The sequence below is a fragment of the Chlorocebus sabaeus genome, chromosome 19, assembly GCF_047675955.1.
Source record: "Chlorocebus sabaeus isolate Y175 chromosome 19, mChlSab1.0.hap1, whole genome shotgun sequence".
NCBI lineage: Eukaryota > Metazoa > Chordata > Mammalia > Primates > Cercopithecidae > Chlorocebus > Chlorocebus sabaeus.
The window spans coordinates 20,374,868-20,397,810 of record NC_132922.1 but is presented as its reverse complement, the minus strand read 5'-3'; the positions used below and the strand labels follow the sequence as shown (position 1 = coordinate 20,397,810).

Sequence of the window (22,943 nt, the reverse complement as noted above, 5' to 3'; positions counted from 1 at the left end):
GGAGACATTTTAAGTATGTTCCAATTTTTTTTTTTTTTTTTGGAGGAGTCTCGCTCTGTTGCCCAGGCTGGAGTGCAGTGGTGTGATCTTGGCTCACTGCAATCTCCGCCTCCTGAATTCAAGAGATTCTCATGCCTCAGCCTTCTGAGGAGCTGAGATTACAGGTGTGTACTACCTCCCCAGGCTAAATTTTGTATTTTTAGTAGAGGCGGGGTTTCACCATGTTGGCCAGGCTGGTCTTGAACTCCTGACGTCAAGTGATCCGCCTGCCTTGGCCTCCTAAAGTGTTAGGATTATAGGCATGAGCCACTGCACCCAGCCATGCTTTTTTTTTTTCCTTTCTAAATCTGACAACCCTCACTTTCTCTTCTCTTCCTTCCTTTTTCCTTTCCCCTTCCTCCTCCCTCCTCCTTCCCTGCCAGCTTAGGAAGAAGGCAGTCTTGTTCCGTTCTGACAAATTGTTATAGAAGAGTGGTGGGGGTGAAGAGGTGACGGGGTGAGGGGCAGCCTCAGCGCCAGGCCTATTTCTGCTACCTGTGGGGCTGAAGGTACAAGGCCAGTGCCTTTGGGAGCTCACTTTCCCATCTATAAAGCAGATATCAGATTTTGCATCCATAGGTGCATGTGGGAAAGTGCTTGCTGCTGCTGAATATTTTCTTGACCAGCCTGAATCAGACCTCATAGCCTGCCCACAGATGAGCTCAGCCCTCTGTTCATTTGTTTCCAAGGAGCCTGTCATGGGACCAGCCTTTGGTTCCCATTCATCCCCATTCCCTGGTGTGATCTGGCTCCCCCTGGCAAGAGTTGTGTCAGGGGTTGGGGCTCAAGCCAGCCTCTTCATGTCCCTGAATCACAGCAGAAAGTCGGGAATGAAACTCTGGGGTCCTGGCCTTTCCCCTAGTCACCCAGGGTCATGGCGAGTGTCAGGGCGTTGTGCTTCACAGATGCCATGTGAGCAGCGGATAGGATGCTGGGCTGAGGAGCACAAGCCCTGCCCCACTCTGCTGTGAGTTTCCTTGGACAAGCTGCTTAAGCATTGTGGGTCTCCATGGCCTATCACCTCCTCTACCCATAAACAGGGACTGGAGAGGGTGACATGCACAGGACACTTCTACTGGAAGGTCTAAAACAAATAAGTCATGCCTTCTTACTGCCTTTGTAAAAAGTGGAATCTTGGGAGGTGATATTCTTAGTATGTTACTTTTTTTTTTTTTTTTGATAGAGACGTGGTCTTGCTATGTTGCCCAGGCTCATCTAAAACTCCTGGGCTCAAGCAATCCTCCCATCTCAGCCTCCCCAAGGGCTGGGATTATAGGCAGGAGACGGTATTATGAGGTAATTGAGGGCAATGTCATTGAAGTAAAAAAAACAAAAACAGGCCAGGCATGGTGGCTGAGGCCTGTTATCCCAACACTTTGGGAGGCTGAGGGGAGCAAATTGCTTGAGGCCAGGAGCTTGAGACAACATGGGGAAACCCCATCTCTGCAAAAAATACAAAAAATTAGCCAAGTGTGGTGATGCCCACCTGTAGTCCCAGCTACTCAGGAGGCTGAGGTGGGAGAATGGCTTGAGCCCAAGAGGTCAAGACTACAGTGAGCCATGATTGTACCACTGCACTCCAGCCTCGGTGGGCGACAGAGCGAGACCCTGTCTCAAAAAAACAAACAAACAAATGAATAAACAAACAAACAAACACCCCCTGCCCCAGGTCCTGGATCTGCCACCCAAGCTGTAAGAAGTTGAGTGAGTGGCTTCACCCCTCTGAGCCTCTGTTTCCTTATCCATAAAGTGCCTTGGGGATGGCATGAGAATAAAACATGCTAAACTCACAAAGCTCTTGGCACAGTTTCTGGTACACAGAGAGCACTCACCAAATGATCGTTGTTGTTTCCTTTATTATGATTATGCCAGATGTGACTATCTTTGCTTCCAGGAAAGTCTCTAAATCATAAGCTATGTGCAACAAGGGAAGTGGGTAAGGGTGGGAAGCTGAGTGTGCAAGTCAGACAAAGCCTGATGTAGGCAACTCCTATCAGAGGTATGTGGCCTTTGTGGTTGGGGCCCTCAAAAGACAGCCACTGCCAGAAATCTGGAGACTGAATTGTCTGGGTCTCCAGAAGAGAGTCCAACCCCACCACACCTCTGCTCCTGTCCAAGGTGCTGAAATCCACCCCACATAAGCTCCTCCTAGTCATGTACAGCCATTGAGTCGCCTGCACCCTACCTTCTGGTCCTCCATTCAATGCCACAAATATACAGTGAGCATCTACTATATATAGCGAGTGGAAATAAAAAGGATTTGATATGTCTCCAACCCAAGTTGCTCACAACCATACGGAAGGAATTCAAGCATACACACTTGCCTTAGGGTAGGTGAGGACAAAGGCTAGGGGATTCATTTTGCTATTTATTGAGTTTCAGTGACACCCACCTCTTGTCTTTACCCTTGTTTTTTCCTCTTCTGAAATGTTGGTACCCTCCAAGGTTGTGCCTCTCATACCTTTCTTGATCTGACCACAGCAGATGAGATTTCCCCCGGGCATCTCTTTGTGTTCTCACTAACGTCATAGAGTCAGGACGACTAACAATCAATTTCAGGGAGGGAGGGAGTGTAGGATATAGAGAGGAATCAGAAGGTTAGGAGGTCTCTGAGAAGAGAGGGAGCCACCTAGACAGGGGTGAGCTCCTTATCATATTTCTGCATGCCCTCGTCAGGGAGCAGGACCTCCACCGTGAAGCTGACCTTCTTGGCGTGCACAAAGCTATAGGTGTTGTCGAAGCATAGGACATCTGGGGGACAGATGGAAAGATGAGCATTGGGCTTGGCTTTACACACTCTTTGTTCCACCCCCGGCCAGGGAGGAGGACAGGCTTGTGTTCCCACTGGCTTTCTTTGCCAAGCTGGGCCAAGCTCCCACCACGCCTCTTCCCTTCCCCATGGGAACTGCCACCCCAAGCAGGTCCTGTAAACAGACACCAACCTCCTCTTGGCGTGTGCCCAGGCCTGGCTTTACTGGCATGGAGAACAATGGTCATTACATCCCATTGTCTCATACCTGGAGACACACATGACAGGGGTGTGAAAGCTCATGCTTGGGTTCATCAGAGACCTCCCAGCCCCCTTGGATGAAGTGGGGTTCTGGAGCAGGCCTGCTGGACACTGTTTGCTTCCTCACAACCACCCCAAAAAGCAGGTGTTGGCTGGGCACGGTGGCTCACGCCTATAATCCCAGCACTTTGGGAGGCCGAGGTGGGTGGATCACTTGAGGTCAGGAGTTTGAGAGCAGCCTGACCAGTGCGGAGAAACCCCATCTCTACTAAAAACACAAAATTAAGCGTGGTGGCGCATGCCTGTAATCTCAGCTACTCGGGAGGCTGAGGCAGGAGAATCGCTTGAACCTGGGAGGCGGGGGTTGCGGTGAGCTGAGATTGCACCATTGCTTACACCATTGCACTCCAGCCTGGGCAACAAGAGTGAAACTCTGTTTCAAAAAAAAAAAAAAAAAGAAAGAAAGAAAGAAAGAAAAAGAAAAAGCAGGCATTGTAACTCCTGGCTCACAGGTGAGCAAACCAAGGGTCCTTCCCAGATTGGTCAGACTTTTGCCCAGGACTATGCAGCTACCTGGAGGCTGGGGCGGGACCCTGGAACCACACAGCTTTGCGGCTCCACAAGTTGATTTATTTTTCAGAGCCTCGGTTTCCTCATATGGAAAACTACTCTATCACTTGTTGTCCGTATTCTGCAGTCCAGGTGCCCCCAAGCCCTGCAGGGCCTGTGTGTCTCTGGCTCCTGGTGCACAGTAGGTGCTCACGAATATGGACTGAGTGAGCGACTGTATGAATGAATGGTGCTAACCTAGGATGTGTGTCCCTGAATGGGGGAGGGGTGTCGCTGCCCCTCTGCTTCCTTCTCTAAAGCATGGGACAGGTGGCTCTAGCCTTTCAGAGCCAGGTCCCACCTGGGGCAGACTTACAGACACCGGCCTCTGAGCACGTGAGACTTCCATCCTCAGGCACCATGTGGGCGTTGTAGCGCTGGCTGGGTAGAACCTCTGTCATCTCCCCTGCCCGCTGTCGCTCCCCCATCTTGGTCTTCAGGAAAACTCCGAAGCCGACGTCTGCACCGTCAGATAAGAACTGCCACCTGTCAGGGGGAGGGGGAGGAGACAGGTTGCTGCCCAGCCTGATGGGTTTCTGAGGGGTTAGGGCCTGTCCCTACCTGAGGACGCAGCCTGGAAACAGGATCTCGTATTCTACTTGGTGTGACGAGCCGCGGTTGATTTGCACCGAATGCTCGTACTGAGTCTTCACCTGGTCCCGCACGTACATGGACTTGGGGATCTCCCCGCCATAGTTGATCTGCAGACATGGGATGAGATGGGCTTGCTCCCCTCTCCTGGCCGTTGTTCATGTTTCTCCTGCCTGAGATACTTTCACCACCTCCTGGAAGTATCCTCTTCATCCTAGCCCCACTCTCCCACTTCCTCAAGTCTTCTTTGACCATCCAAGCTGGGTCAGTGCTTCTGCTGGGAGCTTCCCCTTCTAGCTCATCCCTCTGGGTTAAAATTCTCCCATTTCTTGTTTGCCTTTACAGCTGCTGAGAGCTCTGTAAGGGCCAGGGTTGTATTGACTAGCTTAACACCCAGTTCTTGGGGTCCCTCTATAGGTAATTGTGGATGAATGACTGGGTGGAAAGGGAACCCAACTTAATTCTTGAACCTCTCTTGTCCCAGGAAGGGCTCTTTGTACCTTGGTTAAACATTTGGGGTTTCCATCTGGGTCAGTCAGGGTGCCCCCAAACTGGGCAGGCAGTTCCTCAGGACTGATGAGTTTCAGCAAACCTTCCTTCCAGTTATCTGGGAGCAGTGGGACGCAAGGGAAGTTAGCAAGCATGGAGGGGACCAATTGGCCTCCCACACCCACCAGGATGACCTGAACTAGGGGAGAAGCCCTATAGGAGGTAGGCTGCCAGGGCTAATTCCCCACTGTCCTAGGCCTGGGGCTATAGGAAGTGTCTTTCTCAGCACTGCATTGCTGTGGAAATGTGTTTCCCACCTTGATAGATGAATCAGCACTTTTTATTTCTCTTTGAGACAGTGTCTCACGCTGTTGTCCAGGCTGGAGTGCAGTGGCATGATCATGGCTCACTGCAACTTTGACCTTCTGGGCTCGAGTGATCCTCCCACCTCAGCCTCGCGAGTAGCTGGGCCTACAGGCATGTACCACCATGCCTGGCTAATTTTTGTTTTGTTTCGTTTGTTTTTTATTTTATAGAGATAGGGTTTCACCATGTTGCCCAGGCTAGTCTCAAACTCCTGGCCTCAAATGATTGTCCACCTGGGCCTTCCAAAGTGTTGGGATTACAGTTGTGAGCCATCATGCCCAGCCTACAGCATTTTTTTTTTTTTTTTTTGAGACAGAGTCTTGCTCTGTTGCCCAGGCTGGAGTGCAGTGTTGCGATCTCAGCTCACTGCAACCTCCACGTCACAGGTTGAAGCAATTCTCTACCTCAGCCTCCTGAGTAGCTGGGATTACAGGTGCCCACTACCACACCTGACTAATTTTTATATTTTTAGTAGAGACGGGGTTTCACCATCTTGGCCAGGCTGGTCTTGAACTCCTGACCTTGTGATCCACCTGCCTCGGCCTCCCAAAGTGCTGGGATTACAGGCATGAGCCACCACGCTCAGCCAACAGCACATTCTTGAGATCTTCCAGTCATGAGCAGTGAAGCTAAGAGTTATTTAATTGCCTCAAGGAGACTTTAGAGCTCAATGACATCAACGGCCTTATTGGGATCACTCTGTGAGTAAGTGGCGTGCCCAAGTCAGACCTCCTAGTGGCGGATGGACAGCCTTGGGCCTTTGGAGGGACCCTCCACACCTCCCTCTGCCTAATCACCATGACCATGTTTATTACTGTTCTTCATGCCCTATGCAAAGCTCTAAGAGTTCTGGGTCCTGGCTGTTACTATGCCCCAGCCTTGTGGCTAATCCAGGCTACCCAGTTCCCCAACCACCTCACTTTGGCCATGGGAGATTCCTTCTCTGCAGTGGGATTAAGGGGAAGACCACAATGTCCCACATACCAGGGCCAAATAAGCAGAGTTGCATGGGGCAGAGGCTGTGGACTTAAGGCCTGGACTATGCTGGTAACCCACGCTGCGCTAGGCTTTGGAAGGCTTAGAAGTCATGAGCCTGGATCCTTCAAACCAGGCCCTCATAATCTATCAAGTTCCCCATTTCAGTGGAATTGGGTAGAGGCAGAGGCTCGGGTACCAGGAAGAAAGACAAAGTAAGGATTTACAAGCTCCCCCTCACCCCTGGATCTTCAGTTCTCCTAATTCTGTGATCTGACTATCCTCCTGCTTGGGAGTTTTCCTCCAAGCCAGGGTTGTTGGTTTGGGTTTAAGAACTATTTCCCTTTTCTCTCTTTCTCTCAGCCTGTCACTTGTAAACATAACTATTTTCCTATTTATAAAATTAATACATATTATTATGCAGTTTAGAAATCATAGACAATACAGGTAATAAAATTAAAAACCACATAATTTCTCACTATTGACAAATAAATATTTTGTTGTTTACTAGAAATATTTATTGTACATATATTTGTTTCCATAAAAATAAGATTATATTTTTAGTTTAATCTTATTTTAGTTTATGCTTATGAAGATAAGTTTATAATCTACTTTTACAAACTTAATGACATTTCCATGGCATTAAATATTTACACATAGCATTATTTTTCATGATTGCTCCAGAATTCATCAAATGCATGCGCCATTATTTATTTATCCAGTCCTTTCTTGTTGGACCTCCTTTCTCTGAATTGTGACTACTCTTTCTACTCGTCTGCCTCATCCTCTTCAGCCGAGGTTGCCTTTAGAAGCACTAAGCTTATGAATGTTGAAAAGAAACGAGAATTATATACCAGAAATTGACTAGCAACCAAACTGAAACCAATGAGGTGGTAGGTGTGGAGGCAGGGGTATGGCAGGGAAAAGAGCAAAGGTAGCAGACTCTTTAGGGTAAAACCCACTTCACTGTTGGGAAGAAGGAGCCTCTGACTAGGTGATGTGTACAGTCTGTTGTTTTTGAGACAGGGTCTCACTCTGTTGCCCAGGCTGGAGTGCAGTGGTGTGAACACGACTCACTGCAGCTTCAAACTCCTGGGCTCAAGTGATCCTCCCACCTCAGCCTCCTGAGTAGCTGGAATTACAGGTGCACACCACCACACCCAGTGAATTTTTAAATTTTTTGTAGAGAGGGGGTCTTGCTATGTTGCTGTGGCTGGTCTCAACCTCCTGATCTCAAGCAATCCTCCCGCCTCAGTCTCCCAAAGTGCTGGGATTATAGATGTGAGCCACTGCACCCAACCTAATGTGTGGAGTTCTAGATGGGGTAATGGGACAACCTCACTCCAAAGGTCATGTAGAAAGGTCAGGAAATTGAGCTGAAATTGAGTTGTGTTACTTACTTCCCAACACAATAATTTTCCTGCAAGTGTCCTCACTAAGGAATGGCTTCATGAGGTTGTAGCCCACAGGGAACAGTTTGGTAGCTGGAGAGATAGAAGTAAGGATAATGGGAAGAAAAGAATTACATGGAGCAACCCCCTCCATAACGGTTATAGCCAATGATACAGAGGAGTCGTGACTAACCCTGGTCAATTCCAGTGTCTGTCCTGCACCAAGTGAACCATCCAACCAACCAGTCAACCAGCCAACAAACAGCCAACTAACCAATCACGCAATGCAATAATCAACCAACCATTCAGTCAACAAACCTGCCAAACGTTCAAACTGCTAATCAGCCACCTATTCAGTCAACCAATAAACAAGCCAACCTACCACATAATCAGCCACCTAACAAATCAGCCAAACAGCAAAGCAATCAGCCGATGGAACAGCCAGATAACCACTCAATTAACTGTGTTCTCTAGCCAGCCAGTCATCCAAATAACCAGTCAGCCAACCATCCAAATAACCAGCTAGCCAGTCATCCAAATAACTAGACAGCCGACTATCCAAATAACCAGCCAGCCACCATCCAAATAATCATCTAAGATTCAGCCAAACAACAAACCAGGCAACCAGTGAACCAACCTGCCAACCAGCCATCAAAACAACCTACCAACCAAAATGCCAACCAGCCACTCAATCAGTCAACCAAGCTAAGAACTAGCCAACCAAGCAGCCAGCCAATTCTCCAACCAACCACCAGTCAGTCAACTAGCCAAGCAACCAACTGGCCAGTCAACTGAACAACCAATCAAGCAACCAGCAGATCAACCAACCAGCCAATCACCAAACATCCATCCATCCTTTCATCTACCCACCAACCCAAACAGCAATCACCCAAATACCTATGCAGCATCCACCATGGACCCAGGCCTATGAGGGCTACAACAAAAGTGGAGAATCACAGCCCCTGCCTTCGAGGAGCAGAAAACTCAGCCAGTAAAGCAGGATGAGCACAAATAAAACAGCTGGAGATCCCTAAAAGGCAGCAAACAGGAAAGGCGGCACCAGTTGCCAGTGCCAGAGGCAGTCTGGGGAGGGAGAGATCATCATGGACAGGAGAAATAAGGGAGGATCCCTGGGAGAGCTGGGACTGGAGTTGCCTTCTCTTGCAGTAAGGCCAACCCTAGAAGTTACCATTTATTGAGAACTTACTCTATACCAGGCATTCTAAGTGATCTGCATATAGCCAGAAACCAACCTGCCTCTCAACAATTCTGGGACAAAGACAGTGTTATCATCCTCAGCGTACAGAGGAGGAAACAGAGGCACAAGTGAAGTCATTTGTCACACACCTTTCACAATGAGCATGAACTTCAGGGTCTCTGGATAATTCTCTTCAAGGAGGCCAAAGAACTGTGGAAGCAAGAGAGATCCCTTCAGAGAGGACATCGCATCTTCTCCTACCTCCATCTCCTTTGCAATCTCCTGTTGGGAGGTTTCAGATGGCTCTGGAGGGTTTTCCTTCATGCCATCACCTCCACTGGCCTCTGAAGGGAACCTTCTCACCTCTAACTATTATAACCATACTCTAAAAATAATTACATAATAATCGTTTTTAGTAAATATTATAATAATTGCAGTATAATAATAATGACTACTATTTATTAAATGTTCACTATTTGCCAAGCAGTGTATATACACTTTACATAACAACTTGCTGAAGTATCCCTACATTGCTATCCCCATTTTGTAGGTGAGGAAACCAGCATGGAGAGGGTTTGATGGAAGCTGGTGTGTGTGGTCTCAGCACAGTGTTGTCCCTGAAACCCATTCTGTGGGATCTTCTAGGAAACATATTAAGGCCTTTTGGGGTTTGAGTCACAATGAGGGAGGCCAGGACATTTTTTAAACTAAATGTTGGCTCTCAGTGAGCAGCTGGGTCATGGCAGGCCAAGCTGGTCATCAAAGCAAGTGGTGGGTGGCCCTGGGCCTTCTCCTCACCTCCTGGTACACTTCTACCAGAGGTTTCCAGAAGTGTTTCAGTCCCAGGCCCTCACAGTCAAATATCATCACGATGGTCTCAATCTTCTTCCCTAGCTGCAAGGATGAGAGCAAGAAGTAGTTCTGGGGTTCAGGGTATAGGCTTGGGAGATGGTAACCCAAGTACATGACACCTTGGGGCTTCTTCTAGCCCTGACTCTGTCCTCAGAGGAACAACTGGACAAATCAGTGAATGTATTTCCCCACTCATCCATCCATCCATCCATCCATCCATCCATCCATCCATCCACCCACCCACGCACCCACCCACCCACCCACGCACCCACCCCCTTATGTCAATTTACCCATCAATTAATTGACCCGTCCATCAATTCATATTGTCATTAATTTATTCATCGTTCATTTTTCCAGCTGCTATTTATCAAGCACTTTTTTTGTGTGTGCCAGACACTGAAAGTGTAATGAATAATGCCTAATAACCCACAGTTCTTGTCCTTAAAAAGTTCACTGGCTGGCTGGGGAGATGACAAGCAACCAGGTCATTTGGATCCTATGATAAGTGCTGCGACAGGTCAGCACAAGGGCTGCAGGGATACAGAATGGTTATTTAACCCAGGTGGGGGACTCAGAGAAGGTGACATCTATGTTTCAGACCTAAAGGACAGATAGGAGAAAGTCAGGGGAAGTTGTGGGAGGTAGGTGTGTGTGGTGGGAACCAGGGTTGTTCAGACAGAAGGAATAGCAAGGGCAAAGAAAGGCTCAGAGGGAATGGCAATAGCTACCATTGTTGAGAAACATGTATTGGGCCCTGTGTGCTAAACTGCATACTTGCATTATCTCATTTCGCTTTTGCAACCCTTATTTATTAATATCCCTGCTTTATAGGTGAAGGAGCTGAGGCTCAGACAGGTGAAATGACATATTCAAAACACTGAAAAAACAAAACAAAACAAAACAAAAAACCCCCATCAACCAAGAATTCTATTCCAGGCCCAGTACAGTGGCTCACGCCTGTAATTCTAGCACTTTGGGAGGCTGAGGCAGGCAGATCACAAGGTCAGGAGATTGAGACCATCTTGGCCAATATGGTGAAACCCTGTCTCTATTAAAAATACAAAAATTAGCCAGGTGTGGTGGTGTGCACCTATAATCCCAGCTACTCAGGAGGCTGAGGCAGGAAAATCGCTTGAACCTGGGAGGCGGAGGTTTCAGTAAGCCAAGATCACACCAATGCACTCCAGCCTGGGCGGCAGAGCAAGACCCTGTCTCAAGAAAAAAAAAAAAAAAAAGAGTTATATTCCCAGCAAAAGTATCCTTCAAGAAACTGTCCTTCTGTGACTGTGACTTTTCAAGGCCACACAGCTGGTAAGCAACAGAGCTGGTGTTTGACCCCAGAACCCTCTGACTGCAGTTGTAGAGAACACAGGTGTGTTTCTGAGACCAATCCCCTGGGCAACCTCACCTGCCCCCAGCCATCTGCCCCCCTTGGCCTGGGCCTCACCCTCTCTGTCTGCAGGTCACACTCATGCAGGATGCGCTCACAGTCCCTCATCTTGGTCTTGAGCAGGTCCTGCTTGGTGACTGAGAAGAGCAGCCCCTTGGGATCAAGTGGCCCAATGATGTCATACCACACGGGGCAGCCATCACGGTCATAGCCACACAGGCCCCCAGGCATGTACTTCTGGATCACCTGGGCATGAAAAGATGCACAGAACTTGGCATTACACACCTCCCTTGAGACCCACAGACCAGGCTGACCTGGGTGGCCCAAGCCTACACACACCATGGTATAAAGCACTGTCCCTCCCTGGAAAGTAGTGCTATTGTCTCAGGTGAGAAAGCTGAGGTCCTGCAGGGCAGGGCCTTGCCCACAGAGGGTAAATGGCAAAGCCAGGTCTCAGCAGGACCCGGGGCTTCTAAGGTCTGCCCCGATGTCTCCCATGTCCCTTTCTGTGGAGAAGAGTTGGGTTTAGTGACGGAGAACACAGATTCTGAAGGTTAACAGAACTGGCTCAAAAACAGACACTGGCTGGGCATGGGAGGCTCATTCCTGTAATCCCAGCTACTCAGGAGGTTGAGGCAGATGGGATCTCCTGAGGCCAGGAGTTTGAGACCCGCTTGGGCAACAGAGGGAGACCCTGTCTCTACAAAAATAAAATACATTAGCCAGCCATGGTAATACACATCTGTACACTTGGGAAGCTGAGGTGGGAGAATCACTTGAGCCCAGGAGTTCAAGGTTGCCGTGAGCCATGATCGTGCCACTGCACACCAGCCTTGGCAACAGACTGAGACTCCATTCATAAAAGAAAAATAAAAAAAAAAAAAAGCAGATACTGCTGCTTCTCTACTGTGTGTCCTTGAGCAAGTGACACCACCTCTCTGAGCTCCATTCTACCTTCTCTTTTGTAAAATGGTTTGGATAATCCCTCACTCTTGGGACTGCTGGGGAAAGTCCCTGAGATAATGTAGGCAAAGCAGACTGCCCAGCTCAGGGTACATGCCCTACAAGTGAAGATGCGTCCATTACTCTACTAAGATGCCAGTGGTGGCACCATTCTCATCAGTGCCTTGATGGGCTAAACTTCTTTCCCACCCAGACGGGATGCTTTAGGCAATGCCCTAGGGGGCGGGGGTGCAGAAGCACAGGCTAACCATGGTGGTTAAGAGCCTGGGTTTGGGGCCCAAACAGGCCTGAGCATAAATCCCAGCCCTGCGTTGGGCTATGGGACTGTGGGCAAGTTACCTAATTTTTGCTGGGCTTCAGTGTCCTCATCCACAAAATGGGGACAATAGTATCCATCATTGTGATGATTAAAGAAGCTCATGCTGCTAACATCTTAACCTAGGCCTGGACCTCGCAAGCCCCGAGGAAACATTCATTATTACTATAGGAAAGGAGACTGTGGGCCTGTGGGTTCCACATGCCTCTCAGCCTTGCTGCCCCTCATTCGTGGTCCCCAGTGACCTTAAGTGGTATGTACATGAAAGACTGAGGTGTTTGGCGGTGTTGGCTCACCTCTGGGGGCTGCCAATCAAGGATATGATCAATATCCATGGTCTTCCGGAACTCCATGTACTGAAAGGGAAATGAGTGGTAAGACCCCACTGGGCTCCCAGCGCCCTGAGAGTGGGGATGGAAGGAGGGGCTTGAGACATGGATTGCCCCCGACAAAACCCCTCCATAAATTTCCAGAGTGGATAAGTCTCACCTTGCGGAGCATAGCCTCCGACTTCTGCAAGTCAAAATTCCGAGCTGTGGGAAAACAAAAGGAAGGTGTGAGGCAGGAAAGACGCCTTGTCTTGCTCCTGGCCAGTGGGAGCTATATGGAGGATGCTGGGGGCTGGGGTAAGACCTCGCTCCCCTACCCCCTTCCCTCCTCTGGACCTGAATATGTGAAGCAAGATTGTGAGGATGGACCCTGAGAGCCATGAGACACTCTGGATCAGGTGAGACCAGGCCCCTCTTGATGCTCCCTGATCCCAACCTCTCCCATCTCTGCCCTCACCTCGGAGCCAGCGTAGAAGGAAATAATCATCAGGGTTGGGCAGGGCGGGAAGCACATCCTGGACATTTTCTCGAAACTGGCAGGAGAGATGCTAGTTAAAATGGCTCTCTCACATTGAGCCTTGGCCTCCAGACTCAAAGACTGTTTTCATAACCTCTCCTTTCCTCCCACATGCAAAATGGCCCACACTGATAAAAGGATGAATGATTGAATAGGAGAGATGGATCACTGGATAGGTGGATGAATGGGAGGATAGATGGATTAATAAATGGTTAGAAAGAAGAACAGGCCGGGCGCTGTGGCTCAAGCCTGTAATCCCAGCACTTTGGGAGGCCGAGACGGGCGGATCACGAGGTCAGGAGATCGAGACCATCCTGGTTAACATGGTGAAACCCCGTCTCTACTAAAAAATACAAAAAACTAGCCGGGCGAGGTGGCGGGCGCCTGTAGTCCCAGCTACTCGGGAGGCGGAGGCAGGAGAATGGCGTGAACCCGGGAGGCGGAGCTTGCAGTGAGCTGAGATCCGGCCACTGCACTCCAGCCTGGGCGGCAGAGCGAGACTCCGTCTCAAAAAAAAAAAAAAAAAAAAAAAAAAAGAAGAACAGATGGGTGAGTGGGTAGGTAGATGAAAAGAGGAAGAAGAAATGAATGGATGGATGGATGGATGGATGGATGGATGAGTGGGTGGGTGGGTAAGTCAGTGAATGGACAGAGGAGAGATGGGTGGGTGATGGAGAGAAGGAAAGATGGATAGGTGGATGGGTGGGTAGGAAGATGGATGTGTGAATGAAAGAAAGGATAAACAGGCCAGGTATGGCGGCTCATGCCTGTAATCCCAGTGCTTTGGGAGGCTGAGGTTGGTGGATCACCTGAGGTCAGGAGTTTGAGACCAGCCTGGCCAACATGGTGAAAACCCATCTCTACTAAAAATAAAAAAATTAGCTGGGTGTGGTGGCGCACGTCTGTAATCCCAGCTACTCAGGAGGCCGAGGCAGGAGAATTGCTTGAACCTGGGAGATGGAGGCTGCAGTGAGCCGAGATCACTCCACAGCCCTCTAGCCTGGATGACAGAGCAAGACTCTATCTCAAAAAAAAAAAAAAAAAAAAAAAAAAAAAAAAAAAAAAGAAGAAGAAGAAGAAGAAGAAAGGATAAATAATTGGGTGGGTGAATACATAGATTGGAGTTTGGATGCGATCGTAGTTCCCTCCATGCGTTAGCCCTCAAAACATCTGCTTTTTTTCATCCCATCTTCAGTTAAAACATGGTTAGTAATTATATGTCCTCTTCCTTCTTTAGCTCTTTGAATGACAACACCTTCTGCTCTGTCTCTCGGGCTTTTACAGTCTGGTCATCTTTCAGGATCCCAAGGAGAAAGGGGTTAAAGGGCAGACCAGCAGCATCTTTCAACTCCTACCTATGGTGCCTGGGAGAGAGGAAGTAGGGTGCCTGGCTGCCAGGTAAACCTCTCTGGTTCTGGCTCCTGGATGAGAAGAAGTCAGGCTCGTCTTGGGTGGGCACCACCCACGCTATTGCCTGGAAGTGGTACTAGTCCCTCAACCCCCGCCCTGGACAGGGTTGATGTCACTGGGTACTGTGGGGCTTGACCCTTTGGGAGGTAACACCAAAGAGACAATGTCAAGGACATGCTGAATCAACTGAGTGGGGTAGGGTTCCAGCCACTCCTTTCCACCCCCCAGCCCCTTTCCCCTGGTCTTCTGGAACTCCAGGGGGAGGGGCTCTCACCTTGGCCAGGGTCTCTGCCTGTTTGGGGCTCAGGTCTCCGACTCGGCCACTCATGGTGCTGGCTGAGGCTTGAGGAGTGGTGGCCACTATAGGCAAGAGGCTAAGCCTAGTTTGTCAGCCCTGACCCAGCTGGGTTCTTTTGCCCCCACTCCTGGGCGTGGCTCCAAGTGTCTCCTCATTGGCCAACTGTTTAAATTGCACGTTACATAATTGGGATTAAGTGAGGTCCCGTGCTTGGCTTGGGGACAGATCTGGGGGGGCGGGCGGGCATGGAGCATGTGCCAAGTGTCCCCTGCCAGGAGGAGGCAGCTGGGAGGAAGGGAGGCTGGCCTCCCGTGACCTTGGAGCCCAGGGTGAGTGCCTGTAGAACCCGCTGACCCTCCCAGGCCTCCAGTGACCACTGCCCTGGAGAAGGGGGAGTTTCAGGGAAATGAGGACCACGCCTTGTGGGTACCCTTTCTCCCTGAGACCCAGTCTTCACACACTTAGGATTCTGCAGAGATCACCCCCCTCTACCCAGCTCTGACAGGGTAGGATTCTGAGGCTTGACTGGTGTAGTAAACAGTTCATTCACTTTGTTGGGGGTGGGAGGCCCAGGTCCTTCTTTTGTAACAAATGTCCACAGTCAAGAGGACAGATGGCATCTTTTGAATGTCACTTGCTTCATTTATAAAATGGGGCTGTTAATGCTTGCCCTGCCCTCCTCCTGTGGTTGGAGGGAAGATCTAATGAGACATAGGGACTGTCAAGGCAGCTCTCCTGGTACCCCCAGGAGCTGTAAGCTTCAGCTCCAGGAAGGGAGAGACCCTGTTATCCATGACTCCCTCTGAAGAAACCATCAGCTTGAGACTGCAGCATGGCCATGTGGCTGCATGGCCACATCTCGGCCTTGAAGGGGTCTGCATGGGTTGAAACCACCCTGGGCTAGCCTCGGCCCCAGCAGCTGGGCTAGCCCACACCATTCTGCCTAGGACTTTTCTAGGTCCCCTACTCCTGGGGCATCCTGGGTACCTACCCTTGAGCTACAATGGGCCTCTATTCTGGGCTAACCCAGGGTCTCTTTAGGCTAGTAGATGTTGGTCAGTATCAGACACTTTCTCAGGGACATCTTCCTTGCTCTGGGGTGCTGATAGAGTTGGATCTGGAAGTAGAAGGCAGGGCTGACGCTGGCCATTTCCCTCTGCCTGGTGAGCCCGTGGCATGTACTCAGGAACAGTTAGATAACTCTCCACACCCCAGCCCTACCCCATTTCACATTCCAGCCTCAATTTCTGCAAAGCCCCAGCTGTCTAAACCCACTTCCTGCCAGGCCAGTAACGTACAGAGATTGGGTTCCTCCACTGCCCTCTCCCGAGCCACTAATCCTGCCCATTTCTCACCAGTCTCCTTTCTCACCCTAATCCCTAAAAGGTGAGGTGTGCTAGTTACTTCTGGGGGTATCAGAGACTGCAAAGGAGAGCCAGGAGGGAGGGTTGGGGGTCTCCTCAGGAATTGTAAGCCTTCACACTGAGCTCTTTTCCCGACCCAGACCACAAATTTGTCAAGCACCTTGCTATGTTCACAAATCCTCATCAGCCACAGTGCCACTCCATAGAACTTTCTGTGATGGTAGACATTTTCCGTCTGGGGTGTCCTGTTAGACATATCTGGTAGCCACTAGTTACATGTGAAATATGGTTAGCGTGACTGAGGAACTGAAGTTTTAATTGAACTGGATTTTGATACATTTTACTTTAAGTTGTTTAATCTGGCTAGCGGCTACCATACTGGATGGTGCAGGTGGACCATATTTCTTTTATTTTGTTTTATTTTATTTTTGAGACAGGGTCTCACTCTGTTGCCCAGGCTGGAGTGCAGTGGCATGATCTCGGTTCACTACAGCCTCGACCTCCCCAGGCTCAATCAATCCTCCCACTTCAGCTCCCCGAATAGCCTGGACTATAGGTACATTCTACCACACCCTGCTAATTTCTTGTATTTTTTGTAGAGATAGGGTCTCATTACATGCATTACCTTATTTTGGCCTGGTGCAGTGGCTCACACGTGTAAACCCAGCACTTTGGGAGGCTGAGGCAGGCGGACCACCTGAGGTCAGGAGTTCCAGACCAGCCTAGCCAACATGGCAAACCCTGTCTACTAAAAATACAAAAATTAGCCGGGCGTGCTGGCAGGTGCCTGTAATCCCAGTTACTCAGGAGGCTGAGGCAGGAGAATGGCTTGAACCTGGGAGGCGGAGGTTGCAGTGAGCCGAGATCGTGCTACTGCACTCCAGCCTGGGGTACAGAGTGAGACTCCACCTCAAACAAGAAAAAAGCAGTGCATTACCTCATTTACATCTCAGAACATGCCTGTGGTATCAGGTAGGTACTATTAAGCCCATTATACAGATAAGCAAACTGAGGTATAGAGAAGTTAAGTAACTTATCTAGGGGTAAACCCATGCAATTAACCACTCTGCTGTTGTGCTGTGAAGTTATCCCATAGTCTCGGCTCTAGGAGCTGCCACCTTAGTTAGGGAGAGAGCCCAAGGCTAAAAGTCACCTATATGTGATGCAGCTGGCATCTGAGCCAGGCCTTGAAGAAAGGAAGGATTTTGATTTACGGAGAGCAAAATAAAGGGCATCCCAAGTGGAGGGGATGGCACAGGCAAAGGCGTGGAGGTGGGAAACTGAGAAGCATGTGGAGGGGTGGTAGGGACATTACAGCACACAAGACAGATGAGGACCCAGCTTGCACAGAGCTCACAGTCTCCGTTTGGTGGGCATTCCCTCCATGCTGGGAACTTTGTATCACTATCCAATCATTCGGAAGCAGATATGGGTATTCCCATTTTACAGCCAAATAAACAGAAGTTCAGAGAGGTCAAGAAACTTTTCTGAGGTCACACAGCCAGTAAATGAGGAGCCAGAACTTGAAGCCAAACCTATCTGACTATGGATTACACAGCCCACCCTGCTTTCCCCTGGAGGGCTTAATATTGTGCCCAGAATATAGTAAGTGCTCAATTAATGGTCTACATTGTCATTGTGTGGAAGCCTGGATCTGCCTGGATTCAACCTGGATTCGGGCTGCAGGGTGTCTTGGGGCGAGAAGGGTTAATTTTGCCTGCCTTGAAACAAACGTCTAGGGGAAGGAGAGCCCCCCAGCCTGCCCCCCAAACCCCAGAGCACACTGTCTCCAGGTAAGGTCCCATGTGTGTTTGGCTTCTCATTTACAAAGCTCTCAGGGGACCATGGCAACAACCACAACGTAAACAACCGCAGGTGGGTAGATAGAGTTGCTTGCACCCCTAACCGTGGAACCTCTCCTTCCAGCTAGTTACTAGGAAATCTGAAAGAGCTGCCTCTTCCAGTCCATCCCTGGCACATTCCTGATGACCTCCCCCGCTAGGATGGACCTTGCCAGAAGCAGTTGAGTAGGTCTAAAGGGGCCCCTTCCGGGGGTACAGGAGCCTCGACATAGGGCAGGCATCACCGGAAGGAGGTGAGTGGGGGGCATTTAGACCACACAGATGTGAAGTGGGTGGCCTAAAAAGGGGAGATGAAGGCCAGGTGCCGAGGCTCACACCTATAATCCCAGTGCTTTGGGAGGCTGATGTGGGAGGATTGCTGGAGGCCAGGAGTTTGAGATCAGCCTGGCAACACGGGGAGACCCCATCTCTTCAAATAATTTAAAAATTAGCTGGGCATTATGGTGAACACCTGTAGTCCCAGTTACTTGGGAGGCTGAGGCAGGAGGATCCCTTAGGCCCAGGAGTTTGAGGTTGCAATGAGCCTTCATAGGGCCACTGCACTCCAGCCTGCGCAACAGAGTGAAACCTTATCCTTTAAAAAAATAAAAGGGTTATGGGGAGATGGAAAGGGATTGGGGCGCACGTCTCCAGACCCCAGTGATGCTCTCAGCAGCACCTGGGACAGTCCACTTTCTTTTACCCTTGGGCAGTTTCATCTCCTTTAATAAATTTTTAAAAATTTAAGAATAATTCATATATCACAAATTCATTCTTTTTAAAAATAGAAGGTATCAAGTTTTATTATTGTTTTATTTTTTAAAAATCAGTAACAGACAAGACTGTGAGAGACAGCTGCAGAGAGGTGCTCACCTCAACACCACCCGAGGAAAAGGTCACCCGGGGTAGAAGAAGACCCTGGGTGCAGCAAGGGAGGGTCATTCCTGTCACCCCAGCCAGTGGGGTCAGGAGGAGGCACCGCCCACCCAGGCTGAGCCAGGCTCAGGTAATAGTAGCCTAAAACAATAGCCAAGGAAGTTAGAGTCATATGTCCGGTTCCTCTACAGAAACTAAAGACAACATCTTAGCATATATTTCCAAGGCGTTTTTCAGAAACCTGGACCCCTCCACAAAAGGATCCGCGGAAGACTGAACTCTTTGTTGTAAATTTCTCCTGAAGGGCTTAGAGGGAGTCACAACCACCAGCCCAAGTAACCGGGACCACCAGCCCAACAGGCCTCTCCTCTCTGGAGAAGCAGGGTCCCAGATAACAGGGCCCAGCTGGAACCTCATCAGCCCTTCCCCGTCTCCCCTCCCCTTGCCCAGGGAGACAAGGGTCATCCCAGCACAGCTGAGGCTGTGACTTGAGAAGCCAGTTGCATTCTCTAGAACGGTGCTGTGCAACAGATGGAAACACGCCCTCTGTGTGGTCAGCACGGTAGCCACGAGCCACATATGGTGACCGAGTGAGCCCTTGAAGTGTGGTTAGTGCAACTGAGTTTGATGGAGCGGGGGTCCCTCTTCGGGGCCTGCTGGGCTCCCCACAAGCATGGAAATAAAGGAAAACCTTGAGCTCCTTCCGGGGAAATTCCAAGCCCCTACCTAGCCCTGAGAAGTAAATAAGCAACTTGATAACCAAGAAGGTAATAGTAGCCTAAAACAATAGCCAAGGAAGTCAGAGTCAGATGTTTGGTTCCTCCATAGAAACTAAAGACAACATCTTAGCATGTTTCTGAGTTGTTTTTCAGAAACCTGGACCCCTCCCCAAAAGGATCGGGTGAAGACTGAACTCTTTGTTGTAAATTTCTTCCTGAAGGGTTTAGAGGGAGTCACAGCCACCAGCCCAAGCTAACATTCTTTTCTGTTGACCCCAAATTTTTAAACAAACCTTCTTTACTTTAACCAATTGCAAATCAGAAAACGTTGACTCTACCTATGACCTGTAAGGCCCAGCTGCAAGGCCCAGCTGCAAGACCCCACTGTTTTAGGCCAAGACCCATGTGTAACCTCCACAAAATGATTTTGTCTATAACTTCGGTTTTCCTGAAATTTACCCCTGCCTTTAAAAACCCTTACCTGCAAACCATCGGGGAGGTCAGGGTTTAAGCCTTAGCTGCCTGGTCCTCTTTGCTGGGTGCGCTGCAAATAAACACTTTCCTTTCTATTGCTACAAAAATATCAGAATGGATATCTGGACTTACTGTGCCAGGCGAGCAGACGCCGGTTCAGTTCCAGCACAGGAGGAATGAATTAACTTCATGTGATTTTAGTTGACTTAAATTTAAACAGCCACACGTGGTTACTGTGTTGGATAGCACAAGCCTAGAGCTTAGAGAAAACAAACCAAAGAACGCCAGCTGAGTCCCAGGCACAAGGCAGAAAGAGGGTAGGATGGGTTAGTTCAGCTATTCCAGCCCAGTGAAAAGGCACCAGGGGCCAGGTGCGGTGGCTCATGCTTGTAATCTCAGCACTTTGAGAAGCCAAGGCAGGTGGATCATTTGAGGTCAGGAGTTCAAGACCACCCGGGCCAACACGGTGAGACCGCCCCCCACCCCACCCAAATCTCTACAAAAAGTGCAAAAATTCACCGGGCGTGGTGGTGGGTGCCTGTAGTCCCAGCTACTCAGGAGGCCGAGGCATGAGAATCGCTTGAACACAGGAGGTGAGCTGAGATTACACCATCGCACTCTAGCCTGGGTGACAGAGGGAGACACTGTCTCAATTAAAAAAAAAAAAAAAAAAAAAGGCACCAGGAATGGGGCAAGAGAAGAGGCCAAAATGCACCCAGCCACACAAAAATTCACTCACTCAGCCAGGTGCAGTGGTTTATGCCTGTAATCCTGTAATCCCAGCACTTTGGGAGGCTGAGGCAGGTGGATCACCTGAAATCGGGAGTTCAAGACCATCCTGGCCAACATAGTGAAATGGTGAAACCCCGTCTCTACTAAAAATACAAAAATTAGCTGGGTGTGGTGGCATGCGCCTGTAGTCCCAGCTGCTTAGGAAGCTGAGGCGGGCGAGTCACTTGAACCTGGGAGGCAGAGGTTGCAGTGAGCATCACACCACTGCACTCCAGCCTGGACGACGGAGGGAGATTCTGTCTCAAAAAAAAAAAAAAAAACCGGGCGTGGTGGCTCATGCCTGTAACCCTAGCACTTTGGGAGGCCAAGGTGGGTGGATCACTTGAGGCCAGGAGTTTGAGACCAGCCTGGCCAACATGGTGAAACCCTGCCTCTACTAAAAATATTAAAAAATTAGCCAAGTATGGTGGTGAGCACCTGTAATCTCAGCTACTTGGGAGGCTGAGGCAAGAGAATTGCTTGAACCCAGGAGGCAGAGGTTGCAGTGAGCTGAGATCACGCCATTGTACTCCAGCCTGGGCAACGGAGTGAGACTCTGTCTCAAAAAAAAAAAAAAACAAAACAAACAAAAAATTTGCTCACTCAAGCACCCACTCAACATCAAACTGGAAATAGCACTGTATTTCCTGAAAAAAAATTTATCTATTTTTCTAGAAGCAAGGAATAATAATATGTTATAAGAACACAGACACAAATATCCCACTGTTCTCTTCATTATATTTTGGGATCTGCTGAAAAAAAGTATGTTTCAGCAAAAGCTACTTCTTAGAGGAAGCAGATTCAGAACAGACCAAAGTCATGAGCAGGGGAGTGTGAAGAATTAAAAAAAAGAAAAAAAAAAAAAAAAGAATGGAAGCTAAGCTATGACGATGCAAAGGCATAAGAATGATAGGATGTACTTTGGATGCTCACGCCTGTAATCCCAGCACTTTGGGAGGCCAAGGCGGGCAGATCATGAAGTCAGGAGATCGAGATTATCCTGGCTAACACGGTGAAACCCCGTCTCTACTAAAAATACAAAAAATTAGCCGGGCGTGGTTGCAGGCGCCTGTAGTCCCAGCCACTCGAGAGGCTGAGGCAGGAGAATGGCGTGAACCCGTCTCTACTAAAACTACAAAAATTAGCTGGGTGTGGTGGTGCATGGTGTCACCATGTTGCCCAAGATGATCTCAAACTCCTGAGCTCAAGCAATCTGCCTACCTTGGCCTCCCAAAGTGCTAGGATTACAGGCATGAGCCACCGTACCTGGCCTTGATATGGATGCTTTATTGCTTAGTTTCATCTCCCTTCTTCTCTCAGAAGTTAAAATTAAATATGATCATGATGACGATGGTGATGATACGGCTGCTGCTGCTGTCTGTACTACACAATACTAATAGCCACCAAGAAGTCAAGACTCTCTGGAGAAGCCTCCAGAGACCTCTGAGTTGGGAACACAGCTCCTGGTCAAGTTCATAGGTGCTTCCCTTTCCTCTTTCATACAACACCCTTGCTATTTATTTTAGGAATAGGTTGCTATGGTTACAGGAACAGGGGGAGGATAGTGAATGATTCTATAAAGTGAAAGAGGCCTTAATTTGTATGTTGTCTAGGGTAGGAGCTGGCACATCTCGTCCCACAATGCCTGGGGTCACCCAAAGGGCATCAAGTGTCCCAAATTCTTCATGCCAAACTGATCTCTGTTTTCACTGGCATTTGTGGCAAGCCTGTAGTGCCTAAGGCTACTGGGGAGAGGAACTGGGTCTGAGGGTGATCACCAACAAAAGAGCCCAAGCAATTGTCATTCCTCTCCCAACCCTGGGCAAATAATCTGCAAATAGTTCAGAAACGGATGCTGCTGAAACATGGGCCTGGCTATCTGGGTTTGAATCTTAACTTCACCTCTGATGTGTTGCGTGATCTTGAGTCTCACAAGGAAACTGAGGCTGGTAACATCCCCTTCTTACAGGGTACTGAGATGGCCAGTGTAGAAGAGACCAATAAGGTACCTTACCTACTTAGCACATGCTAAGTGATCAATAGCGTAGGCTTTTACTGCTATTACGAGGCTAGTCACCCAGCCTGCTTTTAGCTCCACGACTAGGACACAGCTAGGTGAGCCCATCCTTTCCTGTTCCTTCTCCCCTCTTCTGTG

At 49.2% G+C, this 22,943-nt stretch overlaps 1 protein-coding gene across 1 annotated transcript; it reads right to left on the bottom strand.

Annotated features, from left to right (window-relative positions):
- Window positions 1-1,883: 1,883 nt before the first annotated feature.
- Window positions 1,884-14,832, bottom strand: SEC14L3 (SEC14 like lipid binding 3). Its single transcript, XM_007975403.3, has 12 exons — window positions 14,720-14,832; window positions 12,976-13,051; window positions 12,679-12,722; window positions 12,486-12,545; window positions 10,968-11,156; window positions 9,467-9,562; window positions 8,818-8,878; window positions 7,480-7,563; window positions 4,750-4,856; window positions 4,220-4,359; window positions 3,975-4,144; window positions 1,884-2,790 (listed from the first exon to the last, which is right to left on the bottom strand). Exons 1-12 carry the CDS (start codon window positions 14,771-14,773, stop codon window positions 2,669-2,671), a joined length of 1,203 nt encoding a protein of 400 aa, XP_007973594.3. The 5' UTR covers window positions 14,774-14,832; the 3' UTR covers window positions 1,884-2,668.
- Between the last annotated feature and the right edge of the window lie 8,111 nt (window positions 14,833-22,943).